General features: G+C 36.5%; 1 protein-coding gene and 1 pseudogene across 1 annotated transcript; one reads left to right on the forward strand and one right to left on the reverse strand.

Annotated features, from left to right (window-relative positions):
• Nucleotides 1-1,967: 1,967 nt before the first annotated feature.
• Nucleotides 1,968-3,071, reverse strand: LOC149012674 (chalcone synthase pseudogene; annotated as a pseudogene).
• Nucleotides 3,072-11,682: 8,611 nt separating this feature from the next.
• Nucleotides 11,683-16,745, forward strand: LOC149012675 (pyruvate dehydrogenase E1 component subunit beta-3, chloroplastic-like). The gene is made up of 4 exons (XM_089159183.1): nt 11,683-11,935; nt 12,058-12,170; nt 12,256-12,299; nt 15,611-16,745. The coding sequence occupies exons 1-4, from the start codon at nt 11,830-11,832 to the stop codon at nt 16,581-16,583; spliced, it is 1,236 nt and encodes a 411-aa protein (XP_089015309.1). The 5' UTR covers nt 11,683-11,829; the 3' UTR covers nt 16,584-16,745.
• Nucleotides 16,746-17,969: the final 1,224 nt, after the last annotated feature.

The raw sequence follows: 17,969 nt of genomic DNA on the forward strand, positions 1-17,969 counted from the left end.
ACCACTTCCACTGTTGTCCAAAGACAGAAATGTCAAAAGGACATTCCCCATTCCCTAATTATACTTAAGCAATCACATTCCAAATCAGTCATTCACAAGCACAATTGACGAATCAATACATAAGGAAATAACCATTCATACATGATAAAAATAGTAATTGAATTACACGAGCAAGTCCTACTGTAGTTACAGTACTTACAGTAGCAATATCATTATAAGAGAATTTTAAGAACAACAGTATGATCATGCAATCCGAATTCAAAACAAGTAAACACGCATTTTAGGTTATTAAAAATCAATTGTCCTTACCTTAAATAACTTCAAAGGGTTCCGGAGAAAAGAAAGAGGATAGGTCCAAAGTTAGCAAATAAACCCTAAACAAGCATAGTTCAAGCATTAGGAACAAAACCCTCGAAGATGGGAAGTCAAACAGATCAAAACAGACAAAAAATTCAGCTACTGTCACTATGGGCAAGTTAGCTGGGTAGCTCAGGGTAATCGACCCGGGTGTACTGTACAAACAAAAACTTCAAATTTTGATCCGAAACTCAACTTCTGGGATTTGAAAAACTCCAAAATTTTAAGGAAAACACTAGAATAATAGTCTAAGACTATCTAGCATAGATTAGGCATCAACAATGATTAAAATGATAGAATTCTAAATTAATAAAAAATTAGGTTTTTTACCGAAATCAATCTGTGAATTCCACGGAGAGGCTAGAGAGAATGAAAATTCACTCTAGAAAGAAAAGAACAGTAGATCTTAGATAAAAATAATCATAGGAATGAATCTAGCATGCTTTAGAAATCAAAAACAAAGAATGATCACACATTCATGAAGATCTCACAAGATCTCATTCTAAAATCAAGTTGTGTAGATCATTGAAGCATTGGAGTGAATGAAGATTCACTCACAACTATAGAGATTGAGGAAGAGGTTTTTGCAATGATACAAAACCTTCTTCATAATCACAGAGATAAGAATAATCAATAAAAGAATGGATTAATGAAAGAATATGAATGATCACTAACCTTAATGAAGAAGATTCGTCGAAAAGCTTGAGAATTCGAAGAGGATCTTCCACAACTCCAATGAGAAGGCTTGAGAGAGGCTTCCCACGTTCTCTAGAGGCTTTAGAAACAAGTGGGGCTGATTACCATGAAGTTCTATTAAATAGAGCATCAAAACCTAAAAATCATAGATTTTACACTTAAGCCCCTGTCACTGTGGGTCGCTTAGCCTAATCGACCCAGGTTGACAGCAAGCCCAGAACAGGGAATTGAAGCTCAAAACCTCAAAATTTTCAATGGGGCTTCTCCCAACTCAACAAGTGACTTACCTAACATTGAGAGACCTTCCAAAACATGTCCAACTAAGCCTCAAGCCCATCAACCAAGCTCTTCATCTTCAAGGTGCAATTTCTTCTCCAACTCAGACAATGTTTCCAAGTATGGAACTCCATCATCAAACTCCATGGGTTTTGGATCAAACACCATGTCTTCCATTGAGATGGCCCACAATTGCCTTCTTCCTTCACTTCAAGTCTTCGACCTACAAACAAATGGGTTTCCAGGTTAGGGTTTGGGCCGGATCTCACAAGGTAGGCCTCCGACAATCACACTACATGCTAGTAGAGGGACAAGAAGATTCCTTGTTAGTTCATTGAATAGGGGGGGAGGGGAGAGGGGGGAGAGAGAGAGAGAGAGAGAGAGAGAGAGAGAGAGAGAGAGAGAGAGAGAGAGAGAGAGAAAGTTTTAGGGTAATTGTAACATTAAATCCCACAAACATTCTTCCAACAAAGTAATTTTATGTTGATAAATTAACAAAAAGAGCAATCAAGAAATTACTTACTTTAAGATAATATTAAGCAAACTATTAAAGTATTTAAAAAAAAAAATGAGGTGAGGTAATCATAACAAAGTGCAATCGAAAATTGATGCAAACTTGTAAAGCCAGAAAGCCTAGTTTATGTTGTACCAATGCTAAGCAATACAATAGTTTCCACGGTTAGGCCTGGTCCAAACCCTAATAGCACACCCCAATCAAACCCTTCTCCAGTTTTGGCTTTTTCTTCTTTAATAGGCTTATTCCTCATCTCATCCAAAATGAACATCACAGTTGGGCTTGACATGTTACCATATTTGGTCAATACTTTCTTTGATGCCATAAGTTTCTCCTCCTTCGACCCTAGGGTCATTGCAATCTGGTCCAAAACTGCTGGTCCACTAGGGTGAGACACCCAAAAAATAGAATTCCAATCACTGGTATCAATATTGTTGAATGCTTCCTCCAAGCATTTTCCAATGTTGGTAGAAATAGTTCTGGCAACATCTTTGGATAAACTAATTGAAAGGTCGAAAATAATTGAAATAGTGGGCGCTCAATTGATGTATCCGAGGCTGCACCAACTATTAAAGTTGTTGTACCATCAGCAAATATTGCCTACCAAACATAGTGTGCGAGTCAGTCTCGTTATAGGTTCCTTGAACCCACTAACAAAGTTTAACTAGGAGAAAACAAAAAGTACACAGGCACCTTTATTGTTCTCAGCAAGGTCTTTGGTAACATGAAGGATGCTACTCCCACCATAGCATCCTAGAAGATACATCATCATACGTTTGACAATGGATGAAAGACTAAGGAGTTTGATGAGTTGGAAGTCCGCACCAGGTGCATCAACACAAAAAATGGTAGTGAATACAGTATGGGTGATCTTTGATTTTGACTGCCCCCGTTTATTGATGGCTTTTGATGCTGCTTTTTTTTGATAACTTGGGAACCTCAACAACCCTAATATCTTGGCATGCATCAAGTGTTGCAGCAGTAGTATTGTAGAGGTCACGGTTAAATTTGCCTCCATAATTTCCTCAGTCATGTAGAGATGCCTCATTCTTATTGTTGATCTATCACAAATTCGCATGACCTTCTCCTTCAACTCAATCATATGTTCACTCTTTGTGGATCTGAAATAGAAATCTGGGAATTCAGATCAGTAGACACAGTTAGATGGATTTGCTGTGCCAATCGCCAGTACTGTGGTTGGACCTTGCAAGCATTGATCGAGCTTCATAGATTTCTCCAACTGATTCCATTGCTTCTTTTTCTTCTCCTTAATTTGAATATCAGCCAGAGGGTATGAAATTCTGAATTAGAGGAATGATATAAGACTGGATGGAAAGGCTATTAAAATCAGCAAGCAATGATTTGATGACGTTGTAAGCTAGATGTTCAGGTATTATAGAAGATAGAAGCTTGGATGGATCCATTGTCTGGTTCCAAGCATGCGTATGATCACCTAGACTTGGAAGTTGCCTTTGATTGATTTAGACTTCATCAGTTTGACTTGTATAAGTTGCTAATGTATTTTTTTTTTTCCAACGGCAAGCACGATGATCATTCAGAATAAGTGAAGCACAGGAGCCTTGTTTTGACCGATTTAAATCTATTTATCAAGATCACCTTTTTTAATCATATCTCACTACTTGAGTCACCAAAGCTGAAACGATGCATCAAAACAACACAGATCATCAACTTCATCTTGTCAAATTTATAATTTTGATCCACATGGAAGCTGCAGTTCACTAAACAACAGTTTCCAATCTTGACCATTGATGAGCGCATTTATGTGCGAAATCTTAAAGCATGAAGCATATTTTTTTTTACACATTTTAGACAAGCTACATTGACTTATTTTCTTGTTTTTGTATTTACAGGGTAAAACTAACAAGAGGGTGAATGTGGAGCAAAGCACAAAAAGAATATTTTGGAGTATATCTAAATGCCAAGATCAATCTCTCCTTGTGGGTCGAACCATTTTGGAGCTTGGATCAAGAGATACTATGTAACAGAATGAGGATTTTTCTTTTTACGTATATTCCATTTACACTTACGAATATTCTTCTTTATTATTCAGTCCCACATAGGATAACAGGAAACATTTCCCTCAAGCTTCACCCTATAAAAAGTCTCGTTATTTTTTAGTCCCACACCGGAAAATACTAAATATTTCCTTTGTTATTCACCCTATAAGAGCCAAGCCCCGCTCACTTCACGATATACTAAAAATTACTCAAGCCATCTTCCTTTGATGCTTGTATTATTCAGTCTCACATCGGATAATGGGAAACATTTCCCTCAAGCTTCACCCTATAAAAAGTCCACTAATTGTTCAGTCCCACACCGGATAACAAGAAACATTTCCCTTGAACTTCACACAATACAAGTCTCATTATTTTTTAGTCCCACATCGGCAAATACGAAACATTTCATTCGTTATTCACCCTATAAATAGCCAAGCCCCGCTTACTTCATGATATACCAAAAATTACTCAAGCTATCTTCCTTTGATGCTTGTGGGTTTCATTTTTCTTAGTTTGGATGCTTAGGTTTCAAAATTTTTTATGTAATGCAAGAGTCCTTTAAATTATTTAGTTTCTTTGATTTGTAATTTTTATATTTCAATTAATGTAATTTCGAGTTCAAGTTTCAAGTTCGAAGTGATTCATTTTTCTCTAGGTCTAGCACTTTCATATTTCTTCATTCTAGATCTGATTGTTAGGGTAGGTTTGATCTAGAATCAGTCGAGTTTCTTTTGCTATTCAAGATTCAAAAGATGCGTAAGTAATTTTTGTTAATAATCTTCTCTCCCCCTCTCCATTACCGCTTCTATCTCCCTCTCTATATTCTTAACTTACGATTTATTTTTCAGCATTTATTTATTGTTTCCCTTTCCCCCCTAGGTCCTTATCAAAGATATCTAAAGTCATGCTTCTCTTTGGTTGAGGTTCCATTTTTATTTATTGTTTTATTATTTATTTTTGCATTTATTTTTCTTTCTTTTATGTCCTTTCCCCGGATCAATGGACTGTAAGCCACGGCAAAAGGTCCACAATCAAAATCATTTTACTAGCATTCTCCTTCCCTCGATCCATGGCTCACACTCAGATTACCTCCCTTATATTTATTTATTTTTCTACTCCGATCAATTTCCATTCATGTCTTTTATTTATTTGTGCACTTTGTTTCATTAGATGATGAATGGTGATGATATGTTTTAATTTTATTTTCAATTCAACTCATTAGATACATGTGATAGGACTGCTTATTTAAATCCGTTAATTTAGTTTAATTAATTAATTAAAATTTTGAATCTTCTCACTCTGTCTTACCATTAAGAGGGTTAAGTTAAAGTGGTATATCTCCTGAGATCGACCTATTAGTTACATGATACCATACGCTTGTGATTACTTAAAATTTACAAACAACCATCTACTTATCATGGGGTCTACTTGTGACTTCTTTGTTTTCAATTTTAAATTAAGAAAGAGAAAATGGAGATTACAATAAAACATAATATGAAAAACCCTTCTTTCTCAAGTTATTTCACTTGCAATTCAGAAAATGGTAGGCACCCATATGAGTTTATCTTAGATGAGACCCATGATTTTTTATGGGGTTTATTGTTAGGGTTTGGACCGGATCTAACCATGGAGACAATTTCCTTGCATAGCACTACTACTATTTAAACCAAACATCCTAGCTTACCAATTGCATTGGATTTCAATTTTCTTCTTCTTTTTCTTTTAGCTCTATATAATGTTTCTTTGTTAATTTTATTCTATAGTGCTGAGTCCTCATTCCTAAACTTTCACATTTGTATTTGTTTAAGTTTTTTATTCCTTGCAGCTTTATCACTATTTTAATTTTCATTTGGACCCCAGCGGTTCGATCCAAGTCAATTTTAATCCAAAAATAATGATGCCTTACATTTTCCTCCCCTTATGGATTCTAAAAAAAAATCGATTAAGGACCCACAATCACTTTTACAACTAAAATATCCCTGCGCATTTTCAATAGAAAATTTTATGTTAGTCTCTACTTTTGGGCTTAAACTTGGTTTGGATCCCTACTGTCGCTATAATCATATTTGAGTCCAGTCAAAACTAACATCGTCACATGGGTTTTAACGTAGACGCAAAATGACCATAATACCTTCACTTTTAGGACCTAATATTTATCCTATATACCATGTTCGTACGGTGGCGCGATGTTCTAAGTGAATCCACATTGGAAGGACATCATACCAAAGTCGTACAATTAGGACCTCGATATTGTTCTATTTCGTTCATTGTATCAGAGGTTATATTCCTTTTTTCTTTTTTCGGGCTTCTTCTCATTCTTCTTTGGATCCATTGTTGTATGTCCCACTTCTTAGTGCATTCTTTCCTACTTGAACCTGCCGTACTTCCTTTGTTTGACTACCTCTGAGATATGGTGGAAACATTTTGTTATGGTGGAGAGTGGGGAGTGAAAACACCAATGCAGCAGAGAACGACTGCATGAATCGGAATCAACTTAACTTATTAAGGCAGATGGCCGAGAAAGAAAGGCTCCGCGTTCTCCAAATGGTTGATCTTTGCGTGCTAGCCGCTGCTTCATTTCGTCTAGTGATAACGTTTTCTCTTTCTTAGCGCAGAGCCCCGCAGAGAACTCTGGTTACGCGGTTTTTTCTTATAGGTCTATTTTCTTGACTTAGTTTGACCTACTTGACTCAGCGGTTAGAGTATTGCTTTCATAAGGCGAGAGTCATTGGTTCAAATCCAATAGTAGGTAAAACCGGCCGAAACCCTTGCTTTTGCCTGCATGACAGCAAGCACGGACTGGCAGCAAGGTGTTGGTTGCCTGAATGATTAGTTTTCCCTAAATCACCATCACTGAGAAGAAAAACCCTAAATCCCTAAATCCTTCTTCACTTTAAAACTCTAAATTTTTTCAATGTTAAACTGTTGTTCAATGTTCTATGCTACACTGCCACATTCTAGGCACTTGAAAGTCCTATATTACAAAAGTTTCGGTCCCACCTCCCTCGTATGAGTGACCACTCCCGTCATTGGAATTAATTTTTCAATATTGTGCAGCTTAGGTGCAATGCTCTCCTCGGATTGGCTAGTTGTCTTTTTTTTTCTTTTTTCTTTTTTCTTTTTTCTTCTTCTTCCTAATAATTGACTCCCGGTGGGGTGCAATCGGTGGGTGGTAGGTATACTCAGGGGCGGACCTACTAAGGGGCCATGCCCCCCGCCGGATTTTTAAATTTTTTTACTATTTCATGTTGTAAACGATTGAGGGATCTGCACGCACACCAAAACCTATTTCATGTTGTAAACGATTGAGGGATCTGCACGCACACCAAAACCGTTGTTGTAATCACGGGTTCTTTAAAAGTGAAATCTTCACCCCAAGATCAACCCAAACATTTAAGTACACCCCAAGATCAACCCAAAAGATCAACCCAAACATTTAAGGTACACCCCAAGATCAACCCAAACATTTAAGGTTGCACCCCAGAAAGGTTTACTCAAGGTATAATCAGGTTGTGTTCACTGCTTAACAGAATAAGAGGGAGAGAGAAGAGGAGGAATTCTGTGTGTCAAGAATGAGCACGAAATGGAGTTTATATAGAGCCCCAAAGGCTGTGGGTGAAAGGGTATCTTTCAGCTCAACTCTCTTCAGAATAGGGTCCATGACAAACTGGGCCTTCTGGATTAAAGCCCAAGTCCTAAGTCCCAAGTCATATATATATAATCATGGCAAAGTCACTATAGGGTTCAGGCAAATTAATAATACTTGGGCTCTTACTATATATAAACCATATAATCAGATCCTCTCAACCCGATGTGGGACTAAACAAAACCATGGATAAAAGACACAATTAAAATAAATAAAATATTTATATAAAGTTTTAAACATATTTACAACATTTCATTAGCTTTTTCATTTTTTACATTAATTTCCTTCATTTTTCCAACTTTTTTCTCTTCTCACATGTGAAATATCACTATTTGGCCTCCCCCTAATTTGAAAACAAATTTTAAAGGTAAAATAATGGGTATAAATGTCATTCCTATTTAAAAAAATAAATCCTCAATCCTTATTTATTCTCCCCTCTCTTCTCTCTCACATCTTTTCTTTCTATTTATTCTCCTTCTATAAACATGGGTTAAGGGAATTTTTTTTTTAAATGTTATTATTAAATATTCAAAATGCCATTTCTAATGGAAACTAATTCCTCAATTCCTATTAATTCTCCTCTCTCTTCTCTTTCACATCTTTTCTTCCTATATATTCTCCTTCTATAAACGTGGGTTAAGGGAAATTTTTGGAAAAATTATTATTACCATTCTGCACCCCCACCTATTCTCCTCTCTCTCTCCTATCACCCTATTCAAAGTCTTTGCTACCCTCTTCCCCTCTCTCCGTTTTCTCACGGGTTAAGGGAAATTTTTGAGAAGAATATATTAGTAAATATTCAAAATGTCATTTCTAATAGAAATTAACTCCTCAATTCCTATTTATTCTCTCATATCTCCTCTTTTCTAACTATTTATTCTCTTCGGTTTTTTTTTATTTATTTATTCTATTAGTGCGGATTAAGGAAAACTTGGGAAAAAATCTTCTGTACAATTAGGTTTTCTTTCTCTTTTTCAATTTATTTATTTTTTCTCTTTTACTTATTTTTTATGTTATTTTTTATTTATTTTTATATTTTTTGTTTTTGTATTTCTTTTGCAATTTTTATTGTAAATAAAATGTTTATAATTGTAAGGTAACTAACTACCATTGGTTTGCATCTCTTACCTAAATTTTTTTTTTTGTTTGCAAATTTTTTAGGGTCAAAGTCGTGTGTATTTTTTTTTAACTGATGCTTTAATTTACCTATATCTTGTTGAAAAAAATATCATTATTAATAGTTTACCTATTTTTGTCAAATATATGTGGGCCCCATAAAATATATGTAGACATATTTCTGAATATAATAAAATAATTCATAGGTGGGACCCTAATGGGTCTTATAAAGGCCTACACAATATGTGTGGCGAAAAAACATTGGTGCTTCTCCAACCTGAACTTTTATTATTCCCCCCCCCCACTATTGAATCCTGGTTCCGCCCTTGGGTATACTGGCGGGGTGAGGAATCACTTCACCCGCCTATATTTTTAAGATCATAAGATATATGCTAGTAAATTTATAAGTTATTTCATTTATTTTAAAATAAGAATATTATGATCATTTCACGTTTGAAGTTAAAAATCCATGTTATGTGTTAGATTCCAATGGACCCAGATGTAATTTTAGCGAAAATAAGAACCCAACCTGAGTTCAATGCCCAAAAATAGAGATGCCAATATAAAATTTTCTACTAAAAAAATACAAGGGTATTTTGTTCACAAAATTGATTGTGTCATTGGTTGGTTTTCTTGGAAACCATAGGGGAGGCAAATGCAAGATGTCATTTATTTTTTGGTTAAAAAATGACTTCAATTAATTTTCAAGGGATTCAAATGAAAATTACCCATAATTATTTTTTTAATTAAAAACTTCTTTGTCTTGTTACATTTACTTAATGGAGAATGCTACCACTACACGAGAAACAAGAATGATAAATATGTTATAAATAATATTGATTGTGGATATCCATCACCCCTCAATAGACAATACTTCCAATTGAAGATCTCAACCACCTCAGCATATCATCTTGGTGATTCACATTCCCATATTTATTGAAGATTACAATGATCTCAGCATGCAATGGTGGCAGTCAATATTTACATTCTATGCACATCCTATCTTTGGCGGCAATCTATCTTTCCATATCAAGAACATCTTATTGTGTGCAAGAATCATATATTGTATTTCCATATCAGAATAGATGATTTTTCTACTATAAATATATAATGCACTTAACTGAATGAAACACTTCTGATTGATCTTGTTCTAGTTTTCTTCTTTGTCTCTGATATATTCTCTTTATTTTATAACAAAATAAACAATTTTGAAAAAACAATATTAAATAAACAAAAAATAAATATTTTGGGTGAAATAGAGATTGGTTCGGGCTTTAATAGCCAAGGCCCAGAGAGCTTGTTGTTCCGATAACAACTTCCATCCTTGCTTAAGTAATAGTGAACTGTTGATCTCTTTTCATTCTCTTAAAACCCAAATCACCCAAAATGTTTAGGATGACAACATTTTCCCCAAGGGATAAGAGTTAATTGTTTCTACTTCTTAGGGTTTCCAAGCCTGAATTATTGACATATGGAATCAAATCTGCCTACACACCTTCTTTGGAAAACGGAAGCATTTCACATGATAAAGAGACAGGGAGGGGGTGCATGACTAATTTGATTAAAATAGCTCTCCCTACAAAGGAAAGAGAAGAAGCTTTCCAGGAGGCAAATCAAGAAAGATATTTTCCTCAAAAGAAAATTTAGTTTTTTTTTTTTTTTTTTTTGATCTACCACTAATCAAGTTGTTCCCCAAGTACACCAAGTCCTTCATTTTCAAGATACTAAGAATCGACAAGATTTGAGTTTTTTGTTCGCGGCCTCCATTCCGCTCTTTTCAAAGTTTATCTCTTGCCTGTTATGTCTATGAAAAGATCGAAGACTACTTAGACAGTCAACGCATTCTTTATCTCCGCCTGACAGAAAAGAAAAGTATTTACAAAGAAAAGGTGATAAACTTCCATAGCTAATTTGGCAATCTTAATCCCTTTGAAGAAATTTAGTTCTCAACCAATATCTTCAACTCCAAGGTTAGAAGAAAAGTGGACAGTGGCCATGGAAAAGCTTATGTAGTATCCTTCCTAATCTTGAAGGGATGGTGAGAAGACAGGTGGGATGGGAATGAGACTTGCTTCTGGTACAACCCATGCTAACAAACACCAAATGGATTTTAAAAGATAACCCCAGGGCTAAGGTCTGGATGGAGAAGACCACAGTCAACCAAATGGCACAATACATTACATTCAACTACGAGTATCTCTCAACTTTCAACTTATCTAATACAATTCTAATTCACTTATATTTTAATTCATCCAATATATGTGAGTGTATCTCATCTCAACTAGTGGTGAGTTCTCTACCTGGTCGGCAGGGTGAGTATTCCCAAGACAAAAATACCCCTCCAATGTTAATGCTTTTACTCTGTGGTGGATTTTTTTTTTTGGAAATTACCATACATATAAAATTTAAATCCTTCTTTTGGTGTCTCTTGTATGTAGGACTACCAATTAAGTCTACTCTTTCCAAATGGATGGAGGTGCATATTAATTGTCAACTATGATGAAATAAAGGGGAAGTCTTTGGCATGTTTTCATATCATGTGACTGGACCAAGAGAATATGGGCGGTGAGACCGTTAGAGCTTAGAATGGAACACTTTTCCAAAGACTCAATCTTGGAATTATGCAATGTTCTCCTAGCTGAGCGACACCAACTAGACAAACAATATAGCTCGGTGGTTCTTTTCTTTTTTTGTTATCACATGCTATTTCATATGGATAGAGAAGAATGCAATGACCTTAGAGAAGCAAAAACCAACACCCACAAGATTTTAGCCAACATCACTAGGTGGTTAGATGACTTAAAGATTAGCCCAACTGAATGTTAGAAAAGGAGTTTCCCCAAAAAAAAAAAAAAAAAGAATGTTAGAAAAGGAACTAAACATCAAAGAAGTAATATTAAGGGGGGTGTCTGTCCTCCTACCTAAACCAACCAAATTAGTATGGCCTTTGGACTTACTAGCGATTTTTAGAGAAATAGCTATAAATATGTTTTATCCTTAAAATTAAATAAATAAATATTCAATTTGTAATAAATATGTTTCGCCATCACAAATAAATCGGCGAGGGAAAGTTGGTGGTGTTGTTGAACGTACAAACCGGATCGGACTTTTCAGAGTTGGCCGTTCCCTCGATCTCTCCGCTCTTGCTTCTTTCCATGTTATAAACTCAAACCCAGTCTTCGCTCTCTATATCTCTCTATATCACCATGGCAGCCATGATCCAGGGGATCGGAGCTGTAACTGCTTTGTCACCGTCTTCTTCTTCTGTCGATTCTAAGGGATTTCAGCTTCCTGCCGTTAAATTTCACCCAGGTTCTTAATACTTCTCTTCATTTACTTTGTTCTTTGTTCTGACTAATTGATAGTTTCGTAATTGATTGGATACTAGATCTGATAGACTGGCTTCTGGGTTGATCTTGACTTCTTAATTTCAGAAAGGAAGGGAAGGTTTTTAGTTGTGAGATCTGAGCGAAGAGTTATCGCTTGTTCCAATCTTAGAGTTGGCAACAGCAGCTCTGGTGACAAATTGATTACCAATGCCGTCGCAGTTAAACATCGTTACTTTATCTAATTCAATTTCTGCAATGTAATAATGGATGTTTTTAATCATTTTGAACTGTACCTCTTTTCAGGCGAAGGCTGATACTGTCGCTCCGTCCACGGCATCTAAGTCTGGGTAAGCTCTCGTTTCTCTTCTCTGTTCCTTAGTTTAGCCTGTTCTTTAAACTTTTGATTACTATTTCCCTTGTACACTGTTTTCTTTTATTTATCTGGTACTTGATGCTCGTATGCTCCTTTATGTGGTGTGCTGGATATTGTTCTTTTGTTTTTGACCTGATCTGCTTTTTAGAATTAGATAGCATCCTATTATCCTTTCACGCAATTAGGCTTCCTTTTGGAAGATGCATCTTTTGTTGCTGCCAGCCTTTAGAGGCTACTTGACGGTCTCTGTATGTTCACTACTATCATATCCTTGTGTTATTGGGAATCAGAAAGACATGAGCATTAAGTGTAGACGTGTACTATGGCATTTCCTTGCCTCAGTGGATACCTTAAGCCTATATGGGAGCTTCAATTTCGCCCATCTACGGACTCATATCAATGCCAGCTCAAAGTGGCATTCCAAGTACATAGACACACATAATCTTAGCTACTTGTCTCCTGACTGTATGGGAGGCTATGGAGCTTCATGGGTAAGGCACTACCTTCAGAATCACAACCGATGCATATCTGAACGTTTCAAGGAGCATCTGCTACTTTCAATTTACCCATTTCTATCATGGGTTTTGAGGAGCATCTCCATTTTGCATCCCATTGAAGCGAGATGTTTAGTTTTTCACTTTCCAATTTTCTCCACGAATTTCTGAGATATGGCTTGTAACTATTTCAATTAAAATACGAAAATTTTTATTTTTATTCTGGATTGATGATTTTTGCAATTGCTGTTAATGCTTAACAAAAAGATCTCATTCTTGTGAAAGCCACACACTGGGTAAATTCAATGCTGTTTTATGAGATTGAAAAACTTTATAAGAGTCTGTGTGCCTATAACAACATTTTAGTGCCTATCACTGTCATATTTGTGTGGAGCCCCACATAATAAGTCATTGGCTGTCTTCACTGTCGACACATGGTAGCCAGTTGTTTAGGGAGCGAATATAATTTAACCAAAAATAAATATTAGGTAAATGATGGTAAATAAGACTGAAACTTTAGAGTTATAAGTGCTCATTATGCATCTTCCTACATTCTGTTGGATCCTGAGCAATCTTTAAATTGTAGATACATTCATTTTTTCCCCTTAAATTTTGGATGGATTTATTTTTCCCCTGTGCACTGTTTTTGTTCTTCTATTTGGCACTTGGTGCTTCTCTATTTGAGCTAGCTAGTGTGGATTACATGGAAAAATATACATTTCGTTTGCTGCAGTTGAAACTCATAAGTTGGATTTTCCTGTTGAGAAAGGTGCTTGTGATGTGCTGCATCTGATTCTCTTCTTTTCATCTGACATGCTCTTTAGAGTCAGATTCTTATTAGCTTTTCATGCAATTGGTTGTTCATCTTATTTTTCTGCAAGGACATCTATGTCCCATTTTTCAGGTTATTGCCATAGGCTTCCATTTTGCAGTTGCTAGCCTCCAGAGGCTACTTTACACTTCTATATGCCCATTTTTATGATATCTTTATGTTATTGTGATTGAGAAGGACATGTGCATCGGGTATAGTATGTCATGCACTTGCCTATGTCAGTAGACCCCTAAACACTGGTAAGTGAGCTTGGATTTTTCCCACGGATGGTTCCGCGACGGTGCAGCTCAAAGTGGCATTCATAGTACAAAGCCATGCATATTATATAAATGCACAGAATCTTAGTTATTTAACTTGAGTATGTGGGGATACCTTGGAGCTTTATGCATATGTATACAGCCTCCAGAATCATTGCATCAAATGCATAGCTAAGTGATTGTCTTTAAGAGCTTCTCCAACTTAAAACATGCATCCAGTAAAATTATTGAAATCTTTAATTCCTAATCCAGAGGATCTCCATAAACCTTTTAAGTGAACGTTCCTCAGCTTTGACATGCTTGTGAAGTTTTCTCTGATGTGCATCAAATTCAAAATAGGATAAGATCATTACTCCTTAAGATGGATCTGTTTCCTTGTTATCATACTGTAAAATTTTATTGAAAGTTTCAGTATACTACTGAGAACTCATTAATGGTACAGAGACTTCGAACTCTCAATACAGTATGTAGGCTAGTATTTTGGCTGAGTACTTTTATATTTGTACAGTATATGCTATGTAAGTCTAAGTGAAAAGCTTGTCGATCAATGGAAATTGGTCACCCTCAGCCCTGTAAATGTGGGGAAAAGATCAAGAGTAAATAGACCACAGTAAATTCCTTTCTTAACATCAATGTGACCTTTCCTACCTCAAAATTCTTTTTCCCCTCTTTCCTCCCTCTCTTCTTTCATTCATCCCTCCAGTTTCTCTCCCAGCAGATCCCACCATTGTTTCTTCTTTACTTTTCTCTTCTTTATAGCTGTGTCACAAGGTACTTTGCACACACCCTTTGCCAAGGACTCTTCTATCCATATTGATCTTTCCCTTCCACATCGCTTCCCTACACCCCAAAAATCAGTCCACCAACTTAGCAAAAGAACAGAAATATTTTATCCATTTCAATCCAAGCATCTCAAGTTAGGCATTTTCCAATTTGTATGAGCCCTTCATACATCCTTTCAAAGTAAATGTGAGCAAAGCGTACTGGTTTTTCCCTCCCAACCTTTCCACTCTTGAAGCCCTCAACCTTTACTCACAAATATACCCAACTCAGGTCACTATCAATTATGCAAGTCAAAATTTATCTTCTCCCCTTATTAAAGCCACATTCTGGCTCAACCATTCACAACATCGCTCATTTCAGGGCTTATCTTTAAGTGCTGTCTTTGGGTAGAATTATCTGTTCTGCAAGAATAACAGCAAGGGGTGTCGACAGAACCAACAACTTATGAGTTTGCTTGAAGAATAGCCTAAATGCGCCACCAAGCAAAGAAGAGCCAAAACATCTAAAACAAAAGAAAATGTACAAATGTGCTTTTGAACCTTAACTTTGCATGCTTTTCTGGAACTTCTTAATTTCCTCTCTTTTTTTTTTTTTTTTTTTTTTTTTGATAGAAATAATTTCCTCGCTTTTGGATGAAGATTAGATGAATAATTCCTTTTCCATCTGGTAAAATGTACAAAATGTTATTGACTAGCGGTCATGAATACTTTGCTTTAGTTCTTTGCCAAGTGTTTCATTTTTTTTAGGCAAATGTAGAAAGAATGGTTGATTGATAATGTGGTCTTAATTTCCTTGGAGTATGGTTAATAAGTCTTGTAGTGCACCCAAGCATTGGTGATGATGGATGATTTGAATTTTGGATCAATCTTGTTTCGTCAAGCATGAACTCTTTTTTCTTTCCCTTCTTTTGGTGAAACAGGCATGAACTATTGTTGTTTGAAGCCCTTCGAGAAGGCCTGGAAGAAGAGATGGACAGGGATCCACGAGTTTGTGTCATGGGAGAAGATGTTGGTCACTATGGGGGTTCATACAAGGTGACAAAGGGTCTAGCCCCAAAGTATGGGGATCTAAGGGTTCTTGATACCCCCATTGCTGAGAACTCTTTCACAGGAATGGCTGTTGGGGCTGCTATGACAGGCCTCAGGCCAATAATTGAGGGCATGAACATGGGCTTCCTTCTCTTGGCTTACAACCAGATCTCTAATAACTGCGGTATGCTTCACTACACTTCAGGTGGCCAGTTCACCATTCCAATAGTTATTCGTGGGCCTGGAGGTGTTGGACGTCAGCTTGGGGCAGAGCATTCACAACGACTTGAATCATATTTCCAGTCAATTCCTGGTATCCAGATGGTTGCTTGCTCAACACCATATAATGCCAAGGGCCTCATGAAGGCAGCCATCCGGAGTGAGAATCCAGTCATCTTGTTTGAGCATGTTCTTCTCTACAATCTCAAGGAGAGGATCCCAGATGAAGAATATGTGTGTTCACTGGAAGAGGCAGAGATGGTGAGGCCTGGGGAGCACATTACAATCCTAACCTACTCACGCATGAGGTATCATGTGATGCAGGCTGCCAAGACATTGGTGAACAAAGGATATGATCCTGAAGTGATTGATATCAGGTCGTTGAAACCATTTGATCTTTACACAATAGGCAATTCAGTAAAGAAGACGCACCGTGTTCTCATAGTTGAGGAGTGTATGAGGACAGGTGGGATTGGTGCCAGTCTAACAGCATCCATCAGTGAGAATTTCCCTGATTATTTGGACGCCCCAATTAGGTGTCTGTCTTCACAGGATGTGCCAACTCCATATGCTGGGACATTGGAAGATTGGACTGTGGTTCAGCCTGCACAGATAGTGGCTGCCGTGGAGCAGCTTTGCCAGTAGTGGCTTCCATACAAGTAGCAGTAGCAGTGGAAAGGTATAATTCCAAATGGAATATCTGTTTTTGGCGCTTCTTTTCAAATTACTCTGTTCTAGCTTCTAAATACAGTTTGTCTCAATGAACTTCCAATTAATTGTTGTAGAGATGGTGTTTTAAGGTCTTTATTCGTTGAGCTGAGGCCCCCTTTATGATATTGTCAACCCGTATATTTACTCTACAAAGAAAGCTTACTGATATTTCTCAATGGCTAAACTGATGATGAGATGTTAGATCAAATAGGTCTCCAGCTTGAAAATTTACCATAGCAAACAAAAAAATCTTTATACTTACACATGACTTAGGACGAGATAAATATGATTCACCCACGCTATGTAGAGCAATAAGTTGGTTTTTCGATCCCAAAAAAACACAGAAAGCAATATGTTGGTTTCATTATGAGACGAGGTCGATTAAAAAGGGTATATATGTGGTGCACTTCTAGTGTAATGGGGGAGTTCCGGACTTTCTATTGTTAGAGGCCTAAAGTCCTTGGAGTTTTGTGGTTCGATCTTCCATTCCCTCCCCACCGCCCCCCCCCCCCCCCCCGGGGGAGCAGATGAGTGGCTCACGAAAAATAAATAATATATTTAAATAAAAGGCAAAATATTCTATTTCAAGTAAAAGACCATAATACCTCTATCCCTTAAAAAAAATGCCTCAAAAAGAAGAGAACCTTCAAATAAATCTATAAAAAAAATGCCTAAAAAAAGAGAACCTTCAAATATATCTATAGAACCACGCTATTAACTCAAAGAGCATGAAATCTTCCCGGTATTAATGATCATAGAACATAGAAAAACAACGATCTAAGCTCTCTTTTTTTTTGCCACAAAATGGGCTCAAACACAATTAAGATGTTTGGCGATCATGAAAACCTGAGTCCAGTTCTCTGCTAACTCGGAGAACGAAAAAAAATCAACCCATTTGATTGAAATTTTGAGATATGTTTAATTTCAAAACAAAATCTTTAACCCTCTCTTTTTTTTTTTCTTTTTGTTTTTTATTTATTTAAGTAAATAAGCTAAAACAGTAATTAGGCGAGTCAAGTTGTATTTTAACTTGAAAAATGGACATTGCTTTGCGATGTATCATACGTAAAAATGCAACCATAGGCAAAGTTTAAAGTATCCCACGATACCATACGATACTAGCCGATACGTATCCATATTTGACCCAACCGATACTATACATCTTGATATGTCTCTCCATTGAATTACACTAAAATATATTAGCCAGAGCGATACAATACTTGATACAAGACAATACTTCTCTTAAAATCACCTGACCGATACGATACTCGATACCGATACTTTAAACCTTGACCATAGATCAAAAACTTTTGAAATGCA

This window comes from Hakea prostrata, chromosome 6 (genome assembly GCF_041222555.1).
Source record: "Hakea prostrata isolate BN-2017 chromosome 6, UWA_Hpros_2, whole genome shotgun sequence".
NCBI classification, from domain to species: Eukaryota; Viridiplantae; Streptophyta; class Magnoliopsida; order Proteales; family Proteaceae; genus Hakea; species Hakea prostrata.